This window comes from Ranitomeya imitator, chromosome 5 (genome assembly GCF_032444005.1).
Source record: "Ranitomeya imitator isolate aRanImi1 chromosome 5, aRanImi1.pri, whole genome shotgun sequence".
Taxonomy (NCBI): domain Eukaryota; kingdom Metazoa; phylum Chordata; class Amphibia; order Anura; family Dendrobatidae; genus Ranitomeya; species Ranitomeya imitator.
Genome location: NC_091286.1, coordinates 5,247,396 through 5,273,000, shown reverse-complemented (window position 1 = coordinate 5,273,000; position 25,605 = coordinate 5,247,396). Strand labels below are relative to the sequence as shown.

At 58.1% G+C, this 25,605-nt stretch overlaps 1 protein-coding gene across 1 annotated transcript in view; it reads left to right on the top strand.

The window, feature by feature from the left end:
- The window catches only part of YIPF3 (Yip1 domain family member 3), a 30,202-nt gene extending 4,959 nt beyond the window's left edge, over positions 1-25,243 (top strand). Inside the window, 9 exon segments of the mRNA XM_069768238.1 lie at positions 5,958-6,123; positions 6,126-6,157; positions 6,225-6,331; positions 14,742-14,787; positions 14,877-14,969; positions 22,315-22,446; positions 24,145-24,258; positions 24,337-24,460; positions 24,678-25,243. Coding sequence (XP_069624339.1) covers positions 5,958-6,123; positions 6,126-6,157; positions 6,225-6,331; positions 14,742-14,787; positions 14,877-14,969; positions 22,315-22,446; positions 24,145-24,258; positions 24,337-24,460; positions 24,678-24,805 — 942 coding nt within the window. The 3' untranslated portion in view covers positions 24,806-25,243.
- The last annotated feature ends 362 nt before the right edge of the window (positions 25,244-25,605 follow it).

Sequence of the window (25,605 nt, the reverse complement as noted above, 5' to 3'; positions counted from 1 at the left end):
AGGAGGAGGAGGAGGGGGGAGGTTCCTTGACCCCGGGAGAGGAGGAGGAGGAGGGGGGAGGTTCCTTGACCCCGGGGGAGGAGGAGGAGGGGGGTTCCTTGACCCCGGGGGAAGAGGAGGAGGGGGGAGGTTCCTTGACCCCGGGGGAGGGGGAGGAGGAGGAGGAGGAGGGGGGAGGTTCCTTGACCCCGGGGGGGGAGGAGGAGGAGGAGGAGGAGGGGGGAGGTTCCTTGACCCCGGGGGGAGGAGGAGGAGGAGGGGGGAGGTTCCTTGACCCCGGGGGAGGAGGAGGAGGGGGGTTCCTTGACCCCGGGGGAAGAGGAGGAGGGGGGAGGTTCCTTGACCTCGGGGGAGGAGGAGGGGGGAGGTTCCTTGACCCCGGGGGAAGAGGAGGAGGGGGGAGGTTCCTTGACCTCGGGGGAGGAGGAGGAGGGAGGTTCCTTGACCCCGGGGGAAGAGGAGGAGGGGGGAGGTTCCTTGACCTCGGGGGAGGAGGAGGAGGAGGAGGGGGGAGGTTCCTTGACCCCGGGGGAGGAGGAGGAGGGGGGAGGTTCCTTGACCCCGGGGGAGGAGGAGGAGGAGGAGGTTCCTTGACCCCGGGGGAAGAGGAGGAGGGGGGAGGTTCCTTGACCCCGGGGGAAGAGGAGGAGGGGGGAGGTTCCTTGGCCCCGGGGGAGGAGGAGGAGGGGGGAGGTTCCTTGGCCCCGGGGGAGGGGGGAGGTTCCTTGACCCCGGGGGAGGAGGAGGAGGGAGGTTCCTTGGCCCCGGGGGAGGAGGAGGAGGGGGGAGGAAGAGGAGGGGGGAGGAAGAGGAGGGGGGAGGAAGAGGAGGGGGGAGGTTCCTTGGCCCCGGGGGGGAGGAGGGAGGTTCCTTGACCCCGGGGGAGGAGGAGGAGGGGGGGAGGTTCCTTGACCCCGGGGGAGGAGGAGGAGGGGGGAGGTTCCTTGGCCCCGGGGGAGGAGGGGGGAGGCTCCTTGACCCCGGGGGAGGAGGAGGAGGGGGGAGGTTCCTTGACCCCGGGGGAGGAGGAGGAGGGGGGAGGTTCCTTGGCCCCGGGGGAGGAGGGGGGAGGTTCCTTGACCCCGGGGGAGGAGGAGGAGGGGGGAGGTTCCTTGGCCCCGGGGGAGGAGGAGGAGGGGGGAGGAGGAGGAGGGGGGAGGTTCCTTGGCCCCGGGGGAGGAGGAGGGAGGTTCCTTGACCCCGGGGGAGGAGGAGGAGGGGGGAGGTTCCTTGATCCCGGGGGAGGAGGAGGAGGGGGGACGTTCCTTGGCCCCGGGGGAGGAGGAGGGAGGTTCCTTGACCCCGGGGGAGGAGGAGGAGGGGGGAGGTTCCTTGACCCCGAGGGAGGAGGAGGAGGAGGGGGGAGGTTCCTTGACCCCGGGGGAGGAGGAGGAGGGGGGAGGTTCCTTGACCCCGGGGGAGGAGGAGGAGGGGGGAGGTTCCTTGACCCCGGGGGAGGAGGAGGAGGGGGGAGGTTCCTTGACCCCGGGGGAGGAGGAGGAGGGGGGAGGTTCCTTGACCCCGGGGGAGGAGGGGGGAGGTTCCTTGACCCCGGGGGAGGAGGAGGGGGAGGAGGAGGAGGGGGAGGTTCCTTGACCCCGGGGGAGGAGGAGGGGGGAGGTTCCTTGACCCCGGGGGAGGAGGAGGAGGGAGGTTCCTTGACCCCGGGGGAGGAGGAGGAGGGGGGTTCCTTGACCCCGGGGGAAGAGGAGGAGGGGGGAGGTTCCTTGACCTCGGGGGAGGAGGAGGGGGGAGGTTCCTTGACCCCGGGGGAAGAGGAGGAGGGGGGAGGTTCCTTGACCCCGGGGGAAGAGGAGGAGGGGGGAGGTTCCTTGACCTCGGGGGAGGAGGAGGAGGAGGAGGAGGAGGGGGGAGGTTCCTTGACCCCGGGGGAGGAGGAGGAGGGGGGAGGTTCCTTGACCCCGGGGGAGGAGGAGGAGGAGGTTCCTTGACCCCGGGGGAAGAGGAGGAGGGGGGAGGTTCCTTGACCCCGGGGGAAGAGGAGGAGGGGGGAGGTTCCTTGACCCTGGGGGAGGAGGAGGAGGAGGAGGGGGGAGGTTCCTTGACCCCGGGGGAGGAGGAGGAGGGGGGAGGTTCCTTGACCCCGGGGGAGGAGGGGGGAGGTTCCTTGACCCCGGGGGAGGAGGAGGGAGGTTCCTTGACCCCGGGGGAGGAGGAGGAGGGGGGAGGTTCCTTGGCCCCGGGGGAGGAGGAGGAGGGGGGAGGTTCCTTGGCCCCGGGGGAGGAGGAGGAGGGGGGAGGTTCCTTGACCCCGGGGGAGGAGGAGGAGGGGGGAGGTTCCTTGGCCCCGGGGGAGGAGGAGGAGGGGGGAGGAAGAGGAGGGGGGAGGTTCCTTGGCCCCGGGGGGGGAGGAGGGAGGTTCCTTGACCCCGGGGGAGGAGGAGGAGGGGGGAGGTTCCTTGACCCCGGGGGAGGAGGAGGAGGGGGGAGGTTCCTTGATCCCGGGGGAGGAGGAGGAGGGGGGACGTTCCTTGGCCCTGGGGGAGGAGGAGGGAGGTTCCTTGACCCCGGGGGAGGAGGAGGAGGGGGGAGGTTCCTTGACCCCGGGGGAGGAGGAGGAGGGGGGAGGTTCCTTGGCCCCGGGGGAGGAGGGGGGAGGTTCCTTGACCCCGGGGGAGGAGGAGGAGGGGGGAGGTTCCTTGGCCCCCGGGGAGGAGGAGGAGGGGGAGGAGAAGGAGGGGGGAGGTTCCTTGGCCCCGGGGGAGGAGGAGGGAGGTTCCTTGACCCCGGGAGAGGAGGAGGGGGGGGGAGGTTCCTTGATCCCGGGGGAGGAGGAGGAGGGGGGGGGACGTTCATTGGCCCTGGGGGAGGAGGAGGGAGGTTCCTTGACCCCGGGGGAGGAGGAGGAGGGGGGAGGTTCCTTGACCCCGAGGGAGGAGGAGGAGGGGGGAGGTTCCTTGACCCCGGAGGAGGAGGAGGGAGGTTCCTTGACCCCGGGGGAGGAGGAGGAGGGGGGAGGTTCCTTGACCCCGAGGGAGGAGGAGGGGGGAGGTTCCTTGACCCCGGGGGAGGAGGAGGAGGGGGGAGGTTCCTTGACCCCGGGGAGGAGGAGGAGGGGGGAGGTTCCTTGACCCCGGGGGAGGAGGAGGGGGGAGGTTCGTTGACCCCGGGGGAGGAGGAGGAGGAGGAGGGGGGAGGTTCCTTGACCCCGGGGGAGGAGGAGGAGGAGGGGGGAGGTTCCTTGACCCCGGGGGAGGAGGAGGGGGGAGGTTCCTTGACCCCGGGGGAGGAGGAGGAGGGAGGTTCCTTGACCCCGGGGGAGGAGGAGGAGGGGGGTTCCTTGACCCCGGGGGAAGAGGAGGAGGGGGGAGGTTCCTTGACCTCGGGGGAGGAGGAGGGGGGGAGGTTCCTTGACCCGGGGGAAGAGGAGGAGGGGGGAGGTTCCTTGACCCCGGGGGAAGAGGAGGAGGGGGGAGGTTCCTTGACCTCGGGGGAGGAGGAGGAGGAGGAGGGAGGAGGAGGAGGAGGGAGGAGGAGGAGGAGGAGGGGGGAGGTTCCTTGACCCCGGGGGAGGAGGAGGAGGGAGGAGGTTCCTTGACCCCGGGGAAGAGGAGGAGGGGGGAGGTTCCTTGACCCCGGGGGAAGAGGAGGAGGGGGGAGGTTCCTTGACCCCGGGGGAGGAGGAGGAGGGGGGAGGTTCCTTGACCCCGGGGGAGGAGGGGGGAGGTTCCTTGACCCCGAGGGAGGAGGAGGGAGGTTCCTTGACCCTGGGGGAGGAGGAGGGGGGAGGTTCCTTGGCCCCGGGGGAGGAGGAGGAGGGGGGAGGCTCCTTGGCCCCGGGGGAGGAGGAGGAGGGGGGAGGTTCCTTGACCCCGGGGGAGGAGGAGGAGGGGGGAGGTTCCTTGGCCCCGGGGGAGGAGGAGGAGGGGGGAGGAAGAGGAGGGGGGAGGTTCCTTGGCCCCGGGGGGGGAGGAGGGAGGTTCCTTGACCCCGGGGGAGGAGGAGATGGGGGGAGGTTCCTTGACCCCGGGGGAGGAGGAGGAGGGGGGAGGTTCCTTGATCCCGGGGGAGGAGGAGGAGGGGGGACGTTCCTTGGCCCTGGGGGAGGAGGAGGGAGGTTCCTTGACCCCGGGGGAGGAGGAGGAGGGGGGAGGTTCCTTGACCCCGGGGGAGGAGGAGGAGGGGGGAGGTTCCTTGGCCCCGGGGGAGGAGGGGGGAGGTTCCTTGACCCCGGGGGAGGAGGAGGAGGGGGGAGGTTCCTTGGCCCCCAGGGAGGAGGAGGAGGGGGGAGGAGAAGGAGGGGGGAGGTTCCTTGGCCCCGGGGGAGGAGGAGGGAGGTTCCTTGACCCCGGGGGAGGAGGAGGAGGGGGGAGGTTCCTTGATCCCGGGGGAGGAGGAGGAGGGGGACGTTCATTGGCCCTGGGGGAGGAGGAGGGAGGTTCCTTGACCCCGGGGGAGGAGGAGGAGGGGGGAGGTTCCTTGACCCCGAGGGAGGAGGAGGAGGAGGGGGGACGTTCCTTGGCCCTGGGGGAGGAGGAGGAGGGGGGAGGTTCCTTGATCCCGGGGGAGGAGGAGGGGGGGAGGTTCCTTGACCCTGGGGGAGGAGGATGAGGGGGGAGGTTCCTTGACCCCGGGGGAGGGGGAGGAGGAGGGAGGGGGTTCCGAGGAGGAGGAGGAGGGAGGGGGTTCCTTGGCCCCGGGGTTGGAGGAGGGAGGGGGTTCCTTGGCCCCGGGGTTGGAGGAGGGAGGTTCCTTGGCCCCGGGGGAGGAGGAGGAGGAGGGGGGGTTCCTTGGCCCCGGTGGAGGAGGAGGGGGGGAGGTTCCTTGGCCCCGGTGGAGGAGGAGGGGGGGTTCCTTGGCCCGGGGGAGGAGGGGAGGGGAGGTTCCTTGGCCCCGGGGGAGGCGGATTGAGGTTCCTTGGCCCCGGGGGAGGAGGAGGAGGGGGGAGGTTCCTTGACCCCAGGGGAGGAGGAGGAGGGAGGTTCCTTGGCCCCGGGGGAGGAGGAGGAGGAGGAGGGAGGTTCCTTGACCCCGGGGGAGGAGGAGGAGGGGGGAGGTTCCTTGGCCCCGGGGGAGGAGGAGGAGGAGGAGGGAGGTTCCTTGGCCCCGGGGGAGGAGGGAGGTTCCTTGGCCCCGGGGGAGGAGGAGGGGGGAGGTTCCTTGACCCCGGGGGAGGAGGAGGAGGGGGGAGGTTCCTTGGCCCCGGGGGAGGAGGAGGAGGGAGATTCCTTGACCCCGGGGGAGGAGGAGGAAGAGGGGAGAGGTTCCTTGGCCCCGGGGGAGGAGGAGGGGAGGTTCCTTGGCCCCGGGGGAGGAGGAGGGAGGTTCCTTGACCCCGGGGGAGGAGGAGGAGGGAGGTTCCTTGGCCCCGGGGGAGGAGGAGGGGAGGTTCCTTGGCCCCGGGGGAGGAGGAGGAGGGGAGGTTCCTTGGCCCCGGGGGAGGAGGAGGGGAGGTTCCTTGACCCCGGGGGAGGAGGAGGAGGGGGGTTCCTTGGCCCCGGGGGAGGAGGATGGAGGTTCCTTAACCCCGGGGGAGGAGGATGGAGGTTCCTTAACCCGGGGGGAGGAGAAGGAGGGGGGGTTCCTTAACCCGGGGGGAGGAGGAGGGAGGTTTCTTGGCCCCGGGGGAGGAGGAGGGGGGGTTCCTTGGCCCTGGGGGAGGAGGAGGAGGAGGAGGGAGGTTCCTAGGCCCCGGGGGAGGAGGAGGAGGAGGGAGGTTCCTTGGCCCCGGGGGAGGAGGAGGGAGGTTCCTTGGCCCTGGGGAGGAGGAGGAGGAGGGTTCCTTGGCCCCAGGGGAGGAGGAGGAGGGTTCCTTGGCCCCGGGGAGGAGGAGGAGGGAGGTTCCTTGGCCCCGGGGGAGGAGGAGGAAGGTTCCTTGGCCCCAGGGGAGGAGAAGGAGGAGGAAAGTTCCTTGGCCCCGGGGGAGGAGGAGGAAGGTTCCTTGGCCCCCGGGGGAGGAGCGGGGTCCTTTTCCCTCTGACTTGTCGGTTTCGCAGGCCGGGGGCGGAGCCGCTGTGATTGACATGGAGAACATGGACGACACTTCTGGCTCCAGTTTTGAGGACATGGGGGAGATCCACCAGCGGATGAAGGAGGATGAGGAGGAGGTTGATGGAGACGCAGCGCCCGAGGAGGGCGAGGAGGACGGCGCTTTCCTGGGGATGAAGGTCAGCTGGGCCGGCAGGTGGCAGATGAGGTGAGGGGCCGGTGTCCGGGGCGGCCGCCATCTTGTATCTCTGGGTAACTCGTTGTCTCTCTCTCAGATGTGGCAGGCGGGGAAGAGACAGGCGACCAAAGCCTTCAGCCTCTATGCCAACATCGACATCCTGCGGCCGTACTTCGACGTGGAACCTGCGCAGGTCCGGAGCCGGTGAGTGCACCATGATGACAGCGGCGCCACCACCTCTACGCGCGTCTCGGCGTGCGTGCCTTCTTCCGGGGGACGCCCGGAAACCTACTCAATATAAAGGCGGCCCCTCTCTTCCACATCCGTTAGTTTCCTGTCTATGAGGGAACTCGAGTGTAAATAGCGGTGCCCGGTCTTACCAGGAGAGTGTCCAGGACGGGAGGCCTTTTCAGGAATGTCCCTGGCTGACCCGAGGTCCTGGGTCTGCACCCACTGGGGGGGTAGAGTGACGGACATGCTTATGCTGGGTGTGCCATTGGAGCTTCCGGTGCACCGTGCTGACGAGCGTGCCGGGAAGCATGGCCGCCGGGTTTGCACACTGGCAGGATGCTGGTTGTAATATCCGGCGCTTCCTGATGTTCAGCGCGCCGGGGATTGATGGCCATCCGGGGCTGCGCAGGGCTGGCTGAGGCTCCTGCGCACAGTGCGCCATATTTGAAAACAAAAGTGCCCTGGTAGTCAGGGTGGTACTGGAAGAGGTGTGGCTGGACCCTTCTTAAGAGTGAGAATCCAAGATGGTGGCAGCGTCGCATCATGGATGTTCTGCAGGGATACCCCGCAGCAGCAGATATCACCACCACAGCAAGCCCCACTGCAACATCGCCGGCAGCAGCGGCACCGCCAGGGGAGCCAGTCAGGCGTCTGGTTCAGATGCATCGGTGATAATGGAGGGTAAAGATGTCTCGGACTCCTCTTCCGGCTCCTCTTCTTCCTCCCCTTCCTCCTCGGATAGTGCCACAGTGTGTACACCATGTTATCTGGCAGAAGGCACGGACAGGCTGGTAGAAGTCATTAAATCAACCCCATTTTTCAGAATCCAAACCCAGAGGACAGAAGACATCATGTTCAGGGGTTTAGAACAGAGGAAGAGACGCTCGTTCCCAGTCAGTGAGAAAATTAAAATACTTAGACAAAGATAGAAAATACAGGAGCAACTCACAAAATGAGAATATCATCAAAAAGTGAACCTCACATATTCTATAGAGCCATTACACAGAGTGATCTATTTCACATGTTTATTTCTGTTAATGTTGATGATTATGGCTTACAGCCAATGAAAACCCAAAAGTCATTGTCTCAGTAAATTAGAATAATTAACAATAAACACCTCCTAAGTGTTTATAAAGGTCCTTAGTCTGTTTCAGTAGCTCCACAATCATGGGGAAGACTGCTGACCTGACAGATGTCCAGAAGGCGTCATTGACACACTCCACAAGGAGGGGAAATGTTGTCAGTTCTGTGGCAGAGCTCCCTCCTGTGGTCACAAGTGGTACTTCGGCCGTTTCTCTCTGTGAGCTTCTGTTGGTGGAGGGAAGTGGTACTGCGGCTTCTGAGTTTCCTCCCTCAGGTGATCTGGTGAGGTCGTTAGGTGCTTCTCTACTTAACTCCACCTAATGCTTTGATCCTGGCTTCCTGTCAATGTTCCAGTGTTGGACTTGCTTTTCCCTGGATCATTCCTGTGGCCTGCTGCTCTGCATAGCTAAGTTCTTCTTTGCTATTTGTTTGCTATTTTTTCTGTCCAGCTTGTCTAATTTGTTGCTGGAAGCTCTGGGACGCAAAGGGTATACCTCCGTGCCGTTAGTTCGGTACGGAGGGTCTTTTTGCCCCCTTTGCGTGGTTTTCTTTAGGGTTTTGTGTAGACCGCAAAGTTACCTTTTCTATGCTCGATCTGTTAAGAAAGTCGGGCCTCACTTTGCTGAATCTATTTCATCTCTACGTTTGTCTTTTCATCTTAACTCACAGTCATTATATGTGGGGGGCTGCCTTTTCCTTTGGGGTATTTCTCTGAGGCAAGGTAGGCTTATTTTCTATCTTCAGGCTAGTTAGTTTCTCAGGCTGTGCCGAGTTACATAGGCAGAGTTAGGCGCAATCCACGGCTGCCTCTAGTGTTGTTTGGAGAGGATCAGGGATTGCGGTCTGCAGAGTTCCTACGTCTCAGAGCTCGTTCTATGATTTTGGGTTATTGTCAGATCACTGTATGTGCTCTGACCGCTATGTCCATTGTGGAACTGAATTGCCTTTGATAACAGTACAGGAAGCCAAAAGTACTAATGATTCTCAATAGAGGGGAAAAAAGAAGTTCTGAGACCATTTTTTTTTCTCTGCACTGTGTTTTGCCTTTTTTTTCCCCTAGACATTTGGGTGGTTCAGGACACAGGTGTAGCGATGGACATTAGAAGTCTGTCTTCATTTGTGGATCAGCTCTCGGCAAGAGTACAAAAGATTCAAAACACTATTGATCAGAAATCTATGTTGTAACCAAGAATTCCTATTCCTGATTTGTTTTTTGGAGATAGAACTAAGTTTCTGAGTTTCAAAAATAATTGTAAATTATTTCTGGCCTTGAAACCTCGCTCCTCTGGTGATCCAGTTCAACAGGTTTTGATTATTATTTCTTTTTTGCGTGGCGACCCTCAGGACTGGGCATTTTCCCTTGCGCCAGGAGATCCTGCATTGAGTAATATCGATGCGTTTTTCCTGGCGCTCGGATTGCTGTACGACGAACCTAATTCAGTGGATCAGGCAGAGAAAAATTTGCTGGCTCTTTGTCAGGGTCAGGATGAGATAGAGGTATATTGTCAGAAATTTAGAAAGTGGTCCGTGCTCACTCAATGGAATGAATCTGCGCTGGCAGCTATGTTCAGAAAGGGTCTCTCTGAAGCCCTTAAGGATGTCATGGTGGGATTTCCTATGCCTGCTGGTTTGAATGAGTCTATGTCTTTATCCATTCAGATCGGTCGACGCTTGCGTGAGCGTAAATCTGTGCACCATTTGGCGGTATTACCTGAGCTTAAACCTGAGCCTATGCAGTGCGATAGGACTTTGACCAAAGTTAAACGGCAAGAACACAGACGTCTGAATGGGCTGTGTTTCTACTGTGGTGATTCCACTCATGCTATCTCTGATTGTCCTAAGCGCACTAAGCGGTTCGCTAGGTCTGCCACCATTGGTACGGTACAGTCCAAATTTCTTCTGTCTGTTACCTTGATCTGTTCTTTGTCATCGTATTCTGTCATGGCATTTGTGGATTCAGGCGCTGCCCTGAATTTGATGGACTTGGAGTATGCTAAGCGTTGTGGGTTTCTCTTAGAGCCCTTGCAGTGTCCTATTCCGTTGAGAGGAATTGATGCTACGCCTTTGGCCAAGAATAAGCCTCAGTACTGGACCCAGCTGACCATGTGCATGGCTCCTGCGCATCAGGAGGATATTCGCTTTCTGGTGTTGCATAATCTGCATGATGTGGTCGTGTTGGGGTTGCCATGGCTACAAGCCCATAATCCAGTATTAGATTGGAAATCCATGTCGGTGTCCAGCTGGGGTTGTCAGGGGGTACATGGTGATGTTCCATTTTTGTCGATTTCGTCATCCACCCCTTCTGAGGTTCCAGAGTTCTTGTCTGATTACCAGGATGTATTTGATGAGCCCAAGTCCGATACCCTACCTCCGCATAGGGATTGTGATTGTGCTATCAATTTGATTCCTGGTAGTAAATTCCCAAAAGGTCGACTGTTTAATTTATCCGTGCCTGAGCACACCGCTATGCGCAGTTATGTGAAGGAATCCCTGGAGAAGGGACATATTCGCCCATCATCGTCGCCATTAGGAGCAGGGTTCTTTTTTGTAGCCAAGAAGGATGGTTCGCTGAGACCTTGTATAGATTACCGCCTTCTAAATAAGATCACGGTTAAATTTCAGTATCCCTTGCCATTGTTATCTGACTTGTTTGCTCGGATTAAGGGGGCTAGTTGGTTCACCAAGATAGATCTTCGTGGTGCGTATAATCTGGTGAGAATCAGGCGAAGAGATGAATGGAAAACTGCATTTAATACGCCCGAGGGTCATTTTGAGTATCTCGTGATGCCATTCGGACTTGCCAATGCTCCATCAGTGTTTCAATCCTTTATGCATGACATCTTTCGAGAGTACCTGGATAAATTCCTGATTGTGTACTTGGATGACATTTTGATCTTCTCGGATGATTGGGAGTCTCATGTGAAGCAGGTCAAAAACGGTGTTTCAGGTCCTGCGTGCTAATTCTTTGTTTGTGAAGGGATCAAAGTGTCTCTTTGGTGTGCAGAAGGTTTCATTTTTGGGGTTCATCTTTTCCCCTTCTACTATCGAGATGGATCCTGTTAAGGTCCAAGCCATCCATGATTGGACTCAGCCGACATCTCTGAAAAGTCTGCAAAAGTTCCTGGGCTTTGCTAATTTTTATCGTCGCTTCATCTGCAATTTTTCTAGTATTGCCAAACTATTGACCGATTTGACCAAGAAGGGTGCTGATTTGGTCAATTGGTCTTCTGCTGCTGTGGAAGCTTTTCAAGACTTGAAGCGTCGTTTTTCTTCTGCCCCTGTGTTGTGTCAACCAGATGTTTCTCTTCCGTTCCAGGTCGAGGTTGATGCTTCTGAGATTGGAGCAGGGGCTGTTTTGTCGCAGAGAGGTTCTGATTGCTCAGTGATGAAACCATGCGCTTTTTTTTCCAGGAAGTTTTCGCCTGCTGAGCGAAATTATGATGTGGGCAACCGAGAGTTGCTGGCCATGAAGTGGGCATTCGAGGAGTGGCGTCATTGGCTTGAAGGAGCTAAGCATCGCGTGGTGGTATTGACTGATCATAAGAACTTGACTTATCTTGAGTCTGCTAAGCGGTTGAATCCTAGACAGGCTCGTTGGTCGCTGTTTTTTGCCCGTTTTGACTTTGTGATTTCGTACCTTCCGGGCTCTAAAAATGTGAAGGCGGATGCTCTGTCTAGGAGTTTTGTGCCCGACTCTCCGGGTTTATCTGAGCCGGCGGGTATCCTCAAAGAGGGAGTAATTGTGTCTGCCATCTCCCCTGATTTGCGGCGGGTGCTGCAAAAATTTCAGGCTAATAAACCTGATCGTTGTCCAGCGGAGAGACTGTTTGTCCCTGATAGGTGGACCAATAAAGTTATCTCTGAGGTTCATTGTTCGGTGTTGGCTGGTCATCCTGGAATTTTTGGTACCAGAGAGTTGGTGGCTAGATCCTTTTGGTGGCCGTCTCTGTCGCGGGATGTGCGTGTTTTTGTGCAGTCCTGTGGGATTTGTGCTCGGGCTAAGCCCTGCTGTTCTCGTGCCAGTGGGTTGCTTTTGCCCTTGCCGGTCCCGAAGAGGCCTTGGACACATATCTCTATGGATTTTATTTCTGATCTTCCCGTTTCTCAAAAGATGTCAGTCATTTGGGTGGTCTGTGATCGCTTTTCTAAGATGGTCCATCTGGTACCCTTGTCTAAATTGCCTTCCTCCTCTGATTTGGTGCCATTGTTCTTCCAGCATGTGGTTCGTTTACATGGCATTCCAGAGAATATCGTTTCTGACAGAGGTTCCCAGTTTGTTTCAAGGTTTTGGCGAGCCTTTTGTGGTAGGATGGGCATTGACTTGTCTTTTTCCTCGGCTTTCCATCCTCAGACTAATGGCCAGACCGAACGAACCAATCAGACCTTGGAAACATATCTGAGATGTTTTGTTTCTGCCGATCAGGATGATTGGGTGTCCTTTTTGCCTTTGGCTGAGTTCGCCCTTAATAATCGGGCCAGCTCGGCTACCTTGCTTTCGCCATTTTTCTGCAATTCTGGGTTCCATCCTCGTTTCTCTTCAGGACAGGTTGAGTCTTCGGACTGTCCTGGTGTGGATACTGTGGTGGACAGGTTGCAGCAGATTTGGACTCATGTAGTGGACAATTTGACCTTGTCCCAGGAGAAGGCTCAACGTTTCGCTAATCGCAGACGCCGTGTGGGTCCCCGACTTCGTGTTGGGGATCTGGTTTGGTTATCTTCTCGTCATATTCCTATGAAGGTTTCCTCTCCTAAGTTTAAACCTCGTTTCATTGGTCCGTATAGGATTTCTGAGGTTCTTAATCCTGTGTCTTTTCGTCTGACCCTTCCAGATTCTTTTGCCATAGATAACGTATTCCATAGGTCATTGTTGCGGAGATACGTGGCACCTATGGTTCCATCTGTTGATCCTCCTGCCCCGGTTTTGGTGGAGGGGGAATTGGAGTATATTGTGGAGAAGATTTTGGATTCTCGTGTTTCTAGACGGAAACTCCAGTATCTGGTTAAAGGGAAGGGTTATGCTCAGGAAGATAATTCCTGGGTTTTTGCCTCTGATGTCCATGCTCCCGATCTTGTTCGTGCCTTTCATGTGGCTCATCCTGGTCGGCCTGGGGGCTCTGGTGAGGGTTCGGTGACCCCTCCTCAAGGTGGGGGTACTGTTGTGAGTTCTGTGGCAGAGCTCCCTCCTGTGGTCACAAGTGGTACTTCGGCTGATTCTCTCTGTGAGCTTCTGTTGGTGGAGGGAAGTGGTACTGCGGCTTCTGAGTTTCCTCCCTCAGGTGATCTGGTGAGGTCGTTAGGTGCTTCTCTACTTAACTCCACCTAATGCTTTGATCCTGGCTTCCTGTCAATGTTCCAGTGTTGGACTTGCTTTTCCCTGGATCATTCCTGTGGCCTGCTGCTCTGCATAGCTAAGTTCTTCTTTGCTATTTGTTTGCTATTTTTTCTGTCCAGCTTGTCTAATTTGTTGCTGGAAGCTCTGGGACGCAAAGGGTGTACCTCCGTGCCGTTAGTTCGGTACGGAGGGTCTTTTTGCCCCCTTTGCGTGGTTTTCTTTAGGGTTTTGTGTAGACCGCAAAGTTACCTTTTCTATCCTCGATCTGTTAAGAAAGTCGGGCCTCACTTTGCTGAATCTATTTCATCTCTATGTTTGTCTTTTCATCTTAACTCACAGTCATTATATGTGGGGGGCTGCCTTTTCCTTTGGGGTATTTCTCTGAGGCAAGGTAGGCTTATTTTCTATCTTCAGGCTAGTTAGTTTCTCAGGCTGTGCCGAGTTGCCTAGGCAGAGTTAGGCGCAATCCACGGCTGCCTCTAGTGTTGTTTGGAGAGGATTAGGGATTGCGGTCTGCAGAGTTCCCACGTCTCAGAGCTCGTTCTATGATTTTGGGTTATTGTCAGATCACTGTGTGTGCTCTGACCGCTATGTCCATTGTGGTACTGAATTGCCTTTCATAACAGGGAAACCACAAAAGGTCATTGGTAAAGAAGCCGGCTGTTCACACAGTGCTGTATCCAAGAATATTAATGGAAAGTGGAGTGGAAGGAAAAAGTGTGGTAGAAAAAGGTGCACAAGCAACCGGGATAACCGCAGCCTAGAAAGGATTATTAAGAAAAGGCCATTCAGTATGTGGGGGAGATTCACAAGGAGTGGACTGCTGCTGGGGTCATTGCTTCACTACACACAGACGTCTCCAGGACATGGGCTACAAGTGTCACATTCCTTGTGTCCGGCCACTCATGACCAATAGACAACTCCTGAAGCCTCTTACCTGGGGCAAAGAGAAGAAGAACTGGACTGTTGTCAGTGGTCCAAGGTCCAGAGTCTGGAGGAAGAGTGGAGAGGCCACAATCCAAGCTGCTGGAGGTCTAGTGTGAAGTCTCCACAATCAGTGATGGTTTGGGGAGCCATGTCATCTGCTGGTGTAGGTCCACTGTGTTTTATCAAGACCAAAGTCAGTGCAGCCGTCTACCAGGACATTGTAGAGCACGTCATGCTTCCCTCTGCCGACAAGCTTTTTGGAGATGGAAATGTCATTCTCCAGCAGGACTTGGCGCCTGTCCACCTGCAAAAAGTACCAATACCTGGTGTAAAACCAACCCCGCCAGGAAACCTGGACCCCAGAGTGTGAGTAAGCCTTCCACCAACTAAAGGACGCCTTCACCAATACCCCTCTATTGGCCGCACCCGATCCAGCTAAACGTTTCCTTGTTCACACAGATACACAGGGCAGGCCAATAGAAAAGCGGCAGGCCAGACACACATTACAATAGCCGCAGGTGGCCAGAGCCTGCTGATATTTACTGTGGGAATTACAAAGGTGGGGGGGGCGGACAAAAGGGGAATATCGTGTCCCATCTGCCCAGGGGCACAGCCTGTGGGCTGATGCATTAGGGACATGCATCTCACATGGAACCTATTATACATACATATAACTGCACAACATATTCTGGGTGCTGAGTGGTTCCGTAACACGTAACAACGGCGCTGAACACTCAATAGAAAACCGCTTGTAAGCACTGCTCATGGTCTGCTGTCTAGCCGCGGTGGTCGGTCTCCAAGGCAACGAGCTGTCAAGTCTGTCTCAAGCACATATGAGAATTGTAGTAATCCGTAAACTGCAAAATTGTATATTCAAGCGCTTTCCAACGCTGCCAGTGACGCCAAAGGGAATAATTCTATAATGGGTTTATAGGGTTAATGTCGCCCCTCTGGTCCCGGCCACCTTTGGCCCCGGCCTCCTTTGGCCCCGGCCTTCTCTCCCATCTCTCTAATGTACTTTTTTTTTTTTTTTCCCCACAGACTCCTGGAGTCAATGATCCCGGTCCGGATGATTAATTTTCCCCAGGTAAGTGGATGAGACGGCAGCTGCTTCGGGTCCGGGGAGCGCGTGTCGCGGCTGTTGTACTGATCCTCCGCGTCCTATCCTGTCTGCAGAAAATCGCTGGGGAGCTGTACGGGCCCCTGATGCTGGTGTTCACCATGGTGGCCATCCTCCTGCATGGAATGAAGTCGTCCGGAACGGTTATAGTAAGAGGGGCTTCATGGGGTACAGGAGGGCAGGAAAAGAGGCCTGCAGATGGGAGGAGTCTGGGGATGGGATGGGAGGAGTCTGGGAAGGAAACGTAAACTGCGGGTGGGAGGAGCCTGCACAGAAGGAGGGACCCTGTGGGGAGGGTGGAGAGACCTTGGAGGAGGAGCCTGTGGGGGGAGGAGCAGCCATGGAGAAGACTGTGGGGGACAGTGGCACTGATTATTTAAGGAGACAATGGGAGACAGGACCAAAAATACCCCTATAACTTTAACCCCTTTTCGACGTTGGGCGTAATAGTACGCAGATGTCAGACTCCCTCCCTTTGATTTTGGCTTTAGCGCTGAGCCAACATCTTTTCTGGTACATGTCAGCTGTTTTGAACAGCTGACATGTGCCTCTAACAGCCATGGGTGAAATCGCAATCCACCTACGGCTGTTAACTAGTTAAATGCCACTGTCAATATCTGACGGCGGCACTTAACGCGCTTCCAGCAAGCACACCGGAAATCCTGCCAATCGGTGACCCGATCACCGGTCACTGTTGGGTTGGCATGACAACCAGAGGTCTCCAGCAGACCGCTATAGTTGTCACTGCCGGATTGCTATGAGCGCCGCCCGGTGGTTGGCGCTCATAGCAAGTGAGCAATTCTGCTACGTACAGGCGATCGAGTTATGGCAGATTCTATTGTCCCATGGAGACTACTGATGCATGCAAAAAGTTTTAAAAAGTTTTGAAAATATATATAAAAGATATAAAGGTTTAAATCGCCTCTTTCAAAATAAAATAAAAAAATCAAACCTACACATATTTGGTATCACCGCGTTCAGAATCGCCCGATCTATCAATATAAAGAAAAATTAACCCAATTGCTAAATGGCGTAAGTAAGAAAAAGTCAAAATGCCATATAGACAGAAAAATAAAAAAATTATAGCTCTAGTAAAAAGGGGAGCAAAAAACAAAAATTCCAAAATGAAAATACCTCTGGTCGTTAAGGGGTTAATATTTATTTGTAAACTATTAAAATACTGGAGAAATTGACCTCATGGACTCACACAGTCATAGGATTGGGGTGGGCTCTATAGTCCCTAATTTAACCCTGCGGTACCGCTACCTGTGCGGAGGTTGGCACCCCATTGTAGGTATATGGCCCCCGCTCACTGTGGACGGACCCTAATTGGTCCCTAAGAGACTTGATGTCCTTGATTGAGCACCAAAAATACCCAGTGAAGTTATCCCAATTACTATAAAGCCATAACGTGAGTGGAGATTAACCCCTTAATGGAGGTTATTAGCGAGGACTTGTGTGAGCGAGTAAAGGTTGTCAGTCGTTACATCTGTGCATCCATGTCATGAAGTCCTTACGTGCCACCTGCCTGGCATCCATCGCTCTCGTGCCCATAGTATTAATATCCATGCTGCTCGATTAGGAGCTGGAGATGATCGGAGTTGTAGCGCCCTCTACAGCATCAGTATTAAAGCTACCCCGCGCGTTACAGGAAATCATGTCCCTCATATTCAGAGCTGTAAGGGGAGCCCTGGAGGAGAGGGGGTAGAAGGAGAGCCCAGGAGGAGAGGGTGGGAGAGGGTGGAAGGGGAGCTCGGGAGGAGACCATTTGAGAGGGTGGAAGCAGAGCCAAGAGGAGAGGGTGGAAGGGGAGCCCAGGAGGAGAGGGTGGACCCCGGGAGGAAAGGGTGGAAGGGGAGTTTGGGAGGAGACAGCAGGAGAGAGTGGAAGGGGAGCCCCATGGAGCAGATGGTGGAAGGAGAGCTGCAGGGGAGGAGAGGGTGGAACAGGAGCTGCGGGGGAGCATAGTGTTGAAGGGGAGCCCTGGAGGAGAGGGTGGCAGGGAAGCCCAGGAGGGGACCACGGGAGAGGGTGGCAGGGGAGCCCAGGAGGGGACCACGGGAGAGGGTGGCAGGGGAGCCCAGGAGGAGACCACAGGAGAGGGTGGAAGGGGAGCCCCATGGAGAGGGTGGAAAGGGAGCTGCGGGGGAGGAGAGGGTGGAACAGGAGCTGCGGGGGAGAAGAGGGTGGAAAGGGAGCTGCGGGGGGGGAGAGGGTGGAACAGGAGCTGCGGGGGGGGAGAGGGTGGAAAGGGAGCTGCGGGGGAGGAGAGGGTGGAACAGGAGCTGCGGGGGAGGAGAGGGTGGAACAGGAGCTGCGGGGGGGGAGAGGGTGGAAAGGGAGCTGCGGGGGAGGAGAGGGTGGAACAGGAGCTGCGGGGGAGGAGAGGGTGGAAAGGGAGCTGCGGGGGAGGAGAGGGTGGAACAGGAGCTGTGTGGGAGAAGAGGGTGGAAAGGGAGCTGCGGGGGAGGAGAGGGTGGAACAGGAGCTGCGGGGGAGGAGAGGGTGGAACAGGAGCTGTGTGGGAGAAGAGGGTGGAAAGGGAGCTGCGGGGGAGGAGAGGGTGGAAAGGGAGCTGTGTGGGAGAAGAGGGTGGAAAGGGAGCTGCGGGGGAGGAGAGGGTGGAACAGGAGCTGCGGGGGAGGAGAGGGTGGAACAGGAGCTGCGGGGGAGGAGAGGGTGGAAAGGGAGCTGTGGGGGAGGAGAGGTTGGAACAGGAGCTGCGGGGGAGGAGAGGGTGGAAAGGGAGCTGCGGGGGAGGAGAGGGTGGAAAGGGAGCTGCGGGGGAGGAGAGGGTGGAACAGGAGCTGCGGGGGGGGAGAGGGTGGAAAGGGAGCTGCGGGGGAGGAGAGGGTGGAACAGGAGCTGCGGGGGAGAAGAGGGTGGAAAGGGAGCTGCGGGGGAGGACAGGGTGGAACAGGAGCTGCGGGGGAGGAGAGGGTGGAACAGGAGCTGCGGGGGGGGAGAGGGTGGAACAGGAGCTGCGGGGGAGGAGAGGGTGGAACAGGAGCTGCGGGGGAGCATAGTGTTGAAGGGGAGCCCTGGAGGAGAGGGTGGCAGGGGAGCCCAGGAGGGGACCACAGGAGAGGGTGGAAGGGGAGCCCCATGGAGAGGGTGGAAAGGGAGCTGCGGGGGAGGAGAGGGTGGAACAGGAGCTGCGGGGGAGAAGAGGGTGGAAAGGGAGCTGCGGGGGAGGAGAGGGTGGAACAGGAGCTGCGGGGGAGAAGAGGGTGGAAAGGGAGCTGCGGGGGAGGAGAGGGTGGAACAGGAGCTGCGGGGGGGGAGAGGGTGGAACAGGAGCTGCGGGGGGGGAGAGGGTGGAAAGGGAGCTGCGTGGGAGAAGAGGGTGGAAAGGGAGCTGCGGGGGAGGAGAGGGTGGAACAGGAGCTGCGGGGGGGGGGAGAGGGTGGAACAGGAGCTGCGGGGGAGGAGAGGGTGGAACAGGAGCTGCGGGGGAGGAGAGGGTGGAACAGGAGCTGTGTGGGAGAAGAGGGTGGAAAGGGAGCTGCGGGGGAGGAGAGGGTGGAAAGGGAGCTGCGGGGGAGGAGAGGGTGGAAAGGGAGCTGCGGGGGAGGAGAGGGTGGAACAGGAGCTGCGGGGGAGGAGAGGGTGGAACAGGAGCTGCGGGGGAGGAGAGGGTGGAACAGGAGCTGCGGGGGAGGAGAGGGTGGAACAGGAGCTGCGGGGGAGGAGAGGGTGGAACAGGAGCTGCGGGGGAGAAGAGGGTGGAACAGGAGCTGCGGGGGGGGAGAGGGTGGAAAGGGAGCTGCGTGGGAGAAGAGGGTGGAAAGGGAGCTGCGGGGGGGGAGAGGGTGGAACAGGAGCTGCGGGGGAGGAGAGGGTGGAACAGGAGCTGCGGGGGGGGAGAGGGTGGAAAGGGAGCTGCGTGGGAGAAGAGGGTGGAAAGGGAGCTGCGGGGGAGGAGAGGGTGGAACAGGAGCTGCGGGGGGGGAGAGGGTGGAACAGGAGCTGCGGGGGAGGAGAGGGTGGAACAGGAGCTGCGGGGGAGGAGAGGGTGGAACAGGAGCTGTGTGGGAGAAGAGGGTGGAAAGGGAGCTGCGGGGGAGGAGAGGGTGGAAAGGGAGCTGCGGGGGAGGAGAGGTTGGAACAGGAGCTGCGGGGGAGGAGAGGGTGGAAAGGGAGCTGCGGAGGAGGAGAGGGTGGAACAGGAGCTGCGGGGGAGGAGAGGGTGGAAAGGGAGCTGCGGGGGAGGAGAGGGTGGAAAGGGAGCTGCGGGGGAGGAGAGGGTGGAACAGGAGCTGCGGGGGAGGAGAGGGTGGAAAGGGAGCTGTGTGGGAGAAGAGGGTGGAAAGGGAGCTGCGGGGGAGGAGAGGGTGGAAAGGGAGCTGCGGGGGAGGAGAGGGTGGAACAGGAGCTGCGGGGGAGGAGAGGGTGGAAAGGGAGCTGCGGGGGAGAAGAGGGTGGAACAGGAGCTGCGGGGGAGGAGAGGGTGGAAAGGGAGCTGCGGGGGAGGAGAGGTTGGAACAGGAGCTGCGGGGGGGGAGAGGGTGGAAAGGGAGCTGCGGGGGAGGAGAGGGTGGAACAGGAGCTGCGGGGGAGGAGAGGGTGGAACAGGAGCTGCGGGGGAGCATAGTGTTGAAGGGGAGCCCTGGAGGAGAGGGTGGCAGGGGAGCCCAGGAGGGGACCACAGGAGAGGGTGGAAGGGGAGCCCCATGGAGAGGGTGGAAAGGGAGCTGCGGGGGAGGAGAGGGTGGAACAGGAGCTGCGGGGGAGAAGAGGGTGGAAAGGGAGCTGCGGGGGGGGGAGAGGGTGGAACAGGAGCTGCGGGGGGGGAGAGGGTGGAACAGGAGCTGCGTGGGAGAAGAGGGTGGAAAGGGAGCTGCGGGGGAGGAGAGGGTGGAACAGGAGCTGCGGGGGGGGAGAGGGTGGAACAGGAGCTGCGGGGGAGGAGAGGGTGGAACAGGAGCTGCGGGGGAGGAGAGGGTGGAACAGGAGCTGTGTGGGAGAAGAGGGTGGAAAGGGAGCTGCGGGGGAGGAGAGGGTGGAACAGGAGCTGTGTGGGAGAAGAGGGTGGAAAGGGAGCTGCGGGGGAGGAGAGGGTGGAACAGGAGCTGCGGGGGAGGAGAGGGTGGAAAGGGAGCTGCGGGGGAGGAGAGGGTGGAAAGGGAGCTGCGGGGGAGGAGAGGGTGGAAAGGGAGCTGCGGGGGAGGAGAGGGTGGAACAGGAGCTGTGTGGGAGAAGAGGGTGGAAAGGGAGCTGCGGGGGAGGAGAGGTTGAAACAGGAGCTGCGGGGGAGGAGAGGGTGGAAAGGGAGCTGCGGGGGAGGAGAGGGTGGAAAGGGAGCTGCGGGGGAGGAGAGGGTGGAAAGGGAGCTGCGGGGGAGGAGAGGGTGGAAAGGGAGCTGCGGGGGAGGAGAGGGTGGAACAGGAGCTGTGTGGGAGAAGAGGGTGGAAAGGGAGCTGCGGGGGAGGAGAGGTTGAAACAGGAGCTGCGGGGGAGGAGAGGGTGGAAAGGGAGCTGCGGAGGAGGAGAGGGTGGAACAGGAGCTGCGGGGGAGGAGAGGGTGGAAAGGGAGCTGCGGGGGAGGAGAGGGTGGAAAGGGAGCTGCGGGGGAGGAGAGGGTGGAACAGGAGCTGCGGGGGAGGAGAGGGTGGAACAGGAGCTGCGGGGGAGGAGAGGGTGGAAAGGGAGCTGTGTGGGAGAAGAGGGTGGAAAGGGAGCTGCGGGGGAGGAGAGGGTGGAAAGGGAGCTGCGGGGGAGAAGAGGGTGGAACAGGAGCTGCGGGGGAGGAGAGGGTGGAAAGGGAGCTGCGGGGGAGGAGAGGTTGGAACAGGAGCTGCGGGGGAGGAGAGGGTGGAAAGGGAGCTGCGGGGGAGGAGAGGGTGGAACAGGAGCTGTGTGGGAGAAGAGGGTGGAAAGGGAGCTGCGGGGGAGGAGAGGGTGGAAAGGGAGCTGCGGGGGAGGAGAGGGTGGAACAGGAGCTGTGTGGGAGAAGAGGGTGGAAAGGGAGCTGCGGAGGAGGAGAGGGTGGAACAGGAGCTGCGGGGGAGGAGAGGGTGGAAAGGGAGCTGCGGGGGAGGAGAGGGTGGAACAGGAGCTGCGGGGGAGGAGAGGGTGGAACAGGAGCTGTGTGGGAGAAGAGGGTGGAAAGGGAGCTGCGGGGGAGGAGAGGGTGGAACAGGAGCTGCGGGGGAGGAGAGGGTGGAAAGGGAGCTGCGGAGGAGGAAAGGGTGGAACAGGAGCTGCGGGGGAGGAGAGGGTGGAAGGGGAGCCCAGGAGGAGAGGATGGAAGGGGAGCCCAGGAGGAGAGGGTGGAAGGGGAGATCGGGAGGAGACCACAGGAGAGGGTGGAAGGGGAGCCCGGGAGGAGAGGGTGGAAGGGGAGCCCAGGAGGAGAGGGTGGAAGGGGAGCTCGGGAGGAGACCACAGTAGAGGGTGGAAGGGGAGCCCCATGGAGAGGGTGGAAAGGGAGCTGCGGGGGAGGAGAGGGTGGAACAGGAGATGCGGGGGAGGAGAGGGTGGAACAGGAGCTGCGGGGGAGGAGAGGGTGGAACAGGAGCTGCGGGGGAGGAGAGGCTGGAACAGGAGCTGCGGGGGAGGAGAGGGTGGAAGGGGAGCCCAGGAGGAGAGGATGGAAGGGGAGCTCGGGAGGAGACCACAGGAGAGGGTGGAAGGGGAGCCCGGGAGGAGATGGTGGAACAGGAGCTGCGGGGGAGGAGAGGGTGGAAGGGGAGCCTAGGAGGAGAGGGTGGAAGGGGAGCCCAGGAGGAGAGGGTGGAAGGGGAGCTCGGGAGGAGACCACAGGAGAGGGTGGAAGGGGAGCCCGGGAGGAGATGGTGGAACAGGAGCTGCGGGGGAGGGGGAACCTGGGAGGAGACCACTGGAGAAGGTGGAACTGGAGCTGCAGGGGAGGAGAGGGTGGAGGGGGAGCCCGGAGGGGGAGCCCAAGAGCAGATGGTGGGAGAGGGTGGAAGGAGAGCCCAGGAGGAGATGGTGGGAGTGGGTGGAAGGGGAGCCCAGGAGGAGAGGGTGGAAGGGGAGCCCGGGAGGAGATGGTGGGAGTGGGTGGAAGGGGAGCCCAGGAGGAGATAGTGGAACAGGAGGGGAGGGGGAGCCTGGGAGGAGACCATGGGAGAGGTTGGAACAGGAGCTGCGGGGGAGGAGAGGGTGTTGGAGGAGACCACGGGAGAGGGTGGAACAGGAGCTGCGGGGGAGGAGAGGGTGGCAGGGGAGCCCAGGAGGAGACCACGGGAGAGGGTGGAAGGGGAGTTGCGGGAGAAGACTGCAGTAGGGAGTGGGGACAGTTGGAGAGGAGATTGCAGGAGAGGTTGGAGGTGATCATAAATGGAGACAATAGAGGAGAGCCTGGGAGTAGGCTGCAGGAGGGGAGCAAAGGAGGAGCCTGAAAAGAATGGTGGAATGACCGCAGAGGAGGGGGCATGGCAGGAGCCTGAATTTGAGGGTTATGATGAGGGAGGAGCTGGCGTAACAGTATGTGGATGCGTGTCTCACACTGTGTTCCTTCTCTTGCAGATAGAGGGCACGCTCATGGGCACGGCCATTGGCACCTGCTTTGGGTATTGGTTGGGGGTCTCGTCACTTGTTTACTTTATTGCTTATCTGTGTAACGCTCAAATCACAATGCTGCAGACCCTGTCCTTGCTGGTGAGTACCTGACTGAAGTATGTAAGGGTCTGTATGATGTGCATATACACTGCTCAAAAAACTAAAGGAAGCGCTACACTCCAACACCCTAGATATCACTGAACAAAATATTTCAGTTGTAAATCTTTATTCAGTACATAGTGGAATGAGTTGAGAACAATAAAACATAAAAATGATCAATGTAAATCACAACTAATATCCCACGGAGGTCTGGATTTGGATTGATACTCAAAATAAAAGTGGAAATCAAATTACAGGCTGATCCAACTTCAGTGGAAATGCCTCAAGACGAGGAAATGATGCTCAGGTGTGTGTGTGGCCTCCACATGCCTATATGATCTCCCTACAACCCCTGGGCATGCTACTGATGAGGCGGCGGATGATGTCCTCACAGCCCTAGATTAAAGCATCAGTCAACTCCTGGATGGTCTGGCTCAATGGCATTGGTGTATGGAATGAGACATGATGTCCCACATGTGCTCGATTGGATTCAAGTCTGGGGAACGGGCGGGCCAGTCCATGGCATCAATGCCTTCATCATGCAGAAACTGCTGACACACTATTGTCGTGTATCAAGGAACCCAGGGACCTGCATATGGTCTCAGGACAGGTCTGAGGGTCTCATCCCGGTACCTAATGGCAGACAGGCTACCTCTGGCAAGCACACAGAAGGCTTTGCGGCCCTCCAAAAAAATGCCTCCCCACCCATTACTTACCCATTGTCAAACCGGGCATGCTTGCAGATGTTGCAGGCAGCAGTACGTTCTCCAAGGCGTCTCCAGGCTCTGTCACTTGTGCTCAGTGTGAATCTGCTCTCATCCGTGAAGAGCACAGGGCGCCAGTGTCAAATCTGCCAATCTTGGTGTTCTCTGATAAATGCCAACTGCCTTGCACGGTGTTGGGCTGTGAGCACAACACATTTGTGGACGTCGGGCCCTCATACCACCATCATGGAGTCTGTTTCTGACAGTTTGGGCAGACACATGGATGTTAGTGGCCGCTTGAGGTCATTTTGCAGGGCTCTGGCAGTTCTACTTCTGTTCCTCCTTGCACAAAGGCTGAGGTAGCGGTCCTGCTGCTGGGTTGTTGCCCTCCTATGGCCCCCTCCACGTATCCTGGTGTACACGCCTGTCTCCTGGTATCTGCTCCATCCTCTGGACACTACGCTGACAGACACAGCAAACCTTCTTGCCACAGCTCGCATTGATGTGCCATCCTGGATGAGCTGCACTACCTGAGCAAATTCTGTGGGTTGTAGAGTTCGTCTCATGCTGCTGTACAGGACCTCTAGGCGTGATAGCAGTGACAAAATGCAAAAGTTACCAAAACGGCTAAATAGGATGAGAACAGAGAAATGGTCTGTGGTCACCCCCGCAGAACCACTCCTTTTATAGGGGTGTCTTGCTAATTGCCGATCATTTCCACCTGTTGTCTGTTCCATTTGCACAACAGCAGGAGAAACTGATTCACAATCGGTGTTGCTTTATAACTTGTCAGGTTGGTTTCAAAGAAGTAATTGACTTACATTGCGTTGTATGTGTTCCTTTTATTTTTTCAGCAGTGTAATTAATATGATTGGGGTGTATTTGGAGAGGTATGTGATGTGGGGTGATGTATTGAGGGGCTTTGTGACGTGGAGGCGGTGTATCCGGGGGATGTATGTGACATGCCTATACTCACCACTGTCTCCTTTTTCAGGGGTACGGTCTGTTCGGACACTGCATCGTCCTCCTCATCACTTATAACATCCATTTTCACTCTCTGTTCTACGTCTTCTGGTTGTGCATTGGGGGCCTGTCCACATTACGCATGGTGAGACCTCCCGTTTAGTGACTGCATCGCTCCTTATCACTCGCCCATCCCCCATCATTACTCCGTTTTTTGCTGTAGGTGGTGGTTTTGCTGTCGCGCACAGTTGGCCAGACGCAGAGGCTCATCCTGTGTGGATCCATCACTGCTCTGCACATGTTGTTCCTGCTCTACCTGCATTTTGCCTATCATAAGGTTGTAGAAGGTAAGGATGCCAAGTCTTCAATAACCCTTTGCCCACATAGTAGGGTGCGGCATATTGGTCATCGGCCTCCCCATTCCCCCCCCCGGGACAAGACAACCCTGGGAGCACGGTCTGACGGCTCACCCTCCTGAGCGGGGTGGTGGGACCCTCTGCAACTACTGTGCGGCCATTACCTGAACCCCGGCCATACTCACTGTGTCTTGTTATTCCTGGACAGGTATCTTGGATACATTGGACGGACAGAATTTGCCTCCTCCCTTCCAGCGAGTTGCTCGTGACCTGTCAGTGGGCACAAATTCTGTTCTTAACACCACCGCGCACGTCTTGAGCGTCCAGTCGCGCTGAAAGCATGGCAGCCGCTATTATCACTCTTTTCTGACCATGAGACTGAGCGTCGCTCTGCACCTCCGGCAGGTGAATTTGTGGATGATGGAGCATGGAGGCACTTCTTTCTGTACACACCCAGTCCTACGGAGTGTCTGCTAAGGTGTTAATGGAAATGATACCCATCCCCCAATCCTTAATTAGTATTCCGTAGATACACATCTGGGAACGACTCCTCCGCCTCTGCGGTGCTTACAGGATTGGCCTATTGGGGTCGGGGGTCTTCTCTTGAGCCTGCTGTATGGTCTGCCTTTCGCGCTGTCACCTCTCCTGATGAAGGTAGCGGAGGTATGGAATTGTGTAGGGTCTTTTCTTTGTAAAAACAGCGGGACATTGTATGTCCAAGGTCTGTAATGTGTCTGCTCGTTGGTCCTGGAAAAAATAAAATATTAAACGGGCCCTGTGGATCGTGGTCAATGCTGTGTGGGTACATGGGTGCTTTCATCGCTGACCACTGGAATGACTAAAGATAAAGACCCTCCGTCGAACACAAGATTTAAGCCTATGTTCCTGGTAAATGAGCAACAAGCAGGAGCTTTGGCAAGATGTCCTGAGTGGATATGGTGATCGCCAAATATTCAGGGCCATCCGTGGCACAGAATTAGGACCGACGAAGCCTCAAATATCCATCGAGGTTCTGATGTCACCGTAAGTCTGTATACAAAGGCTGGTGCGCAGTGAAGGTTACCACAGGCCAAACTCGCAGCAAGAAGAAGTGATTCCGAGATTCCTCTTTAGCAGGTTGTCCTGCGGAGAATATC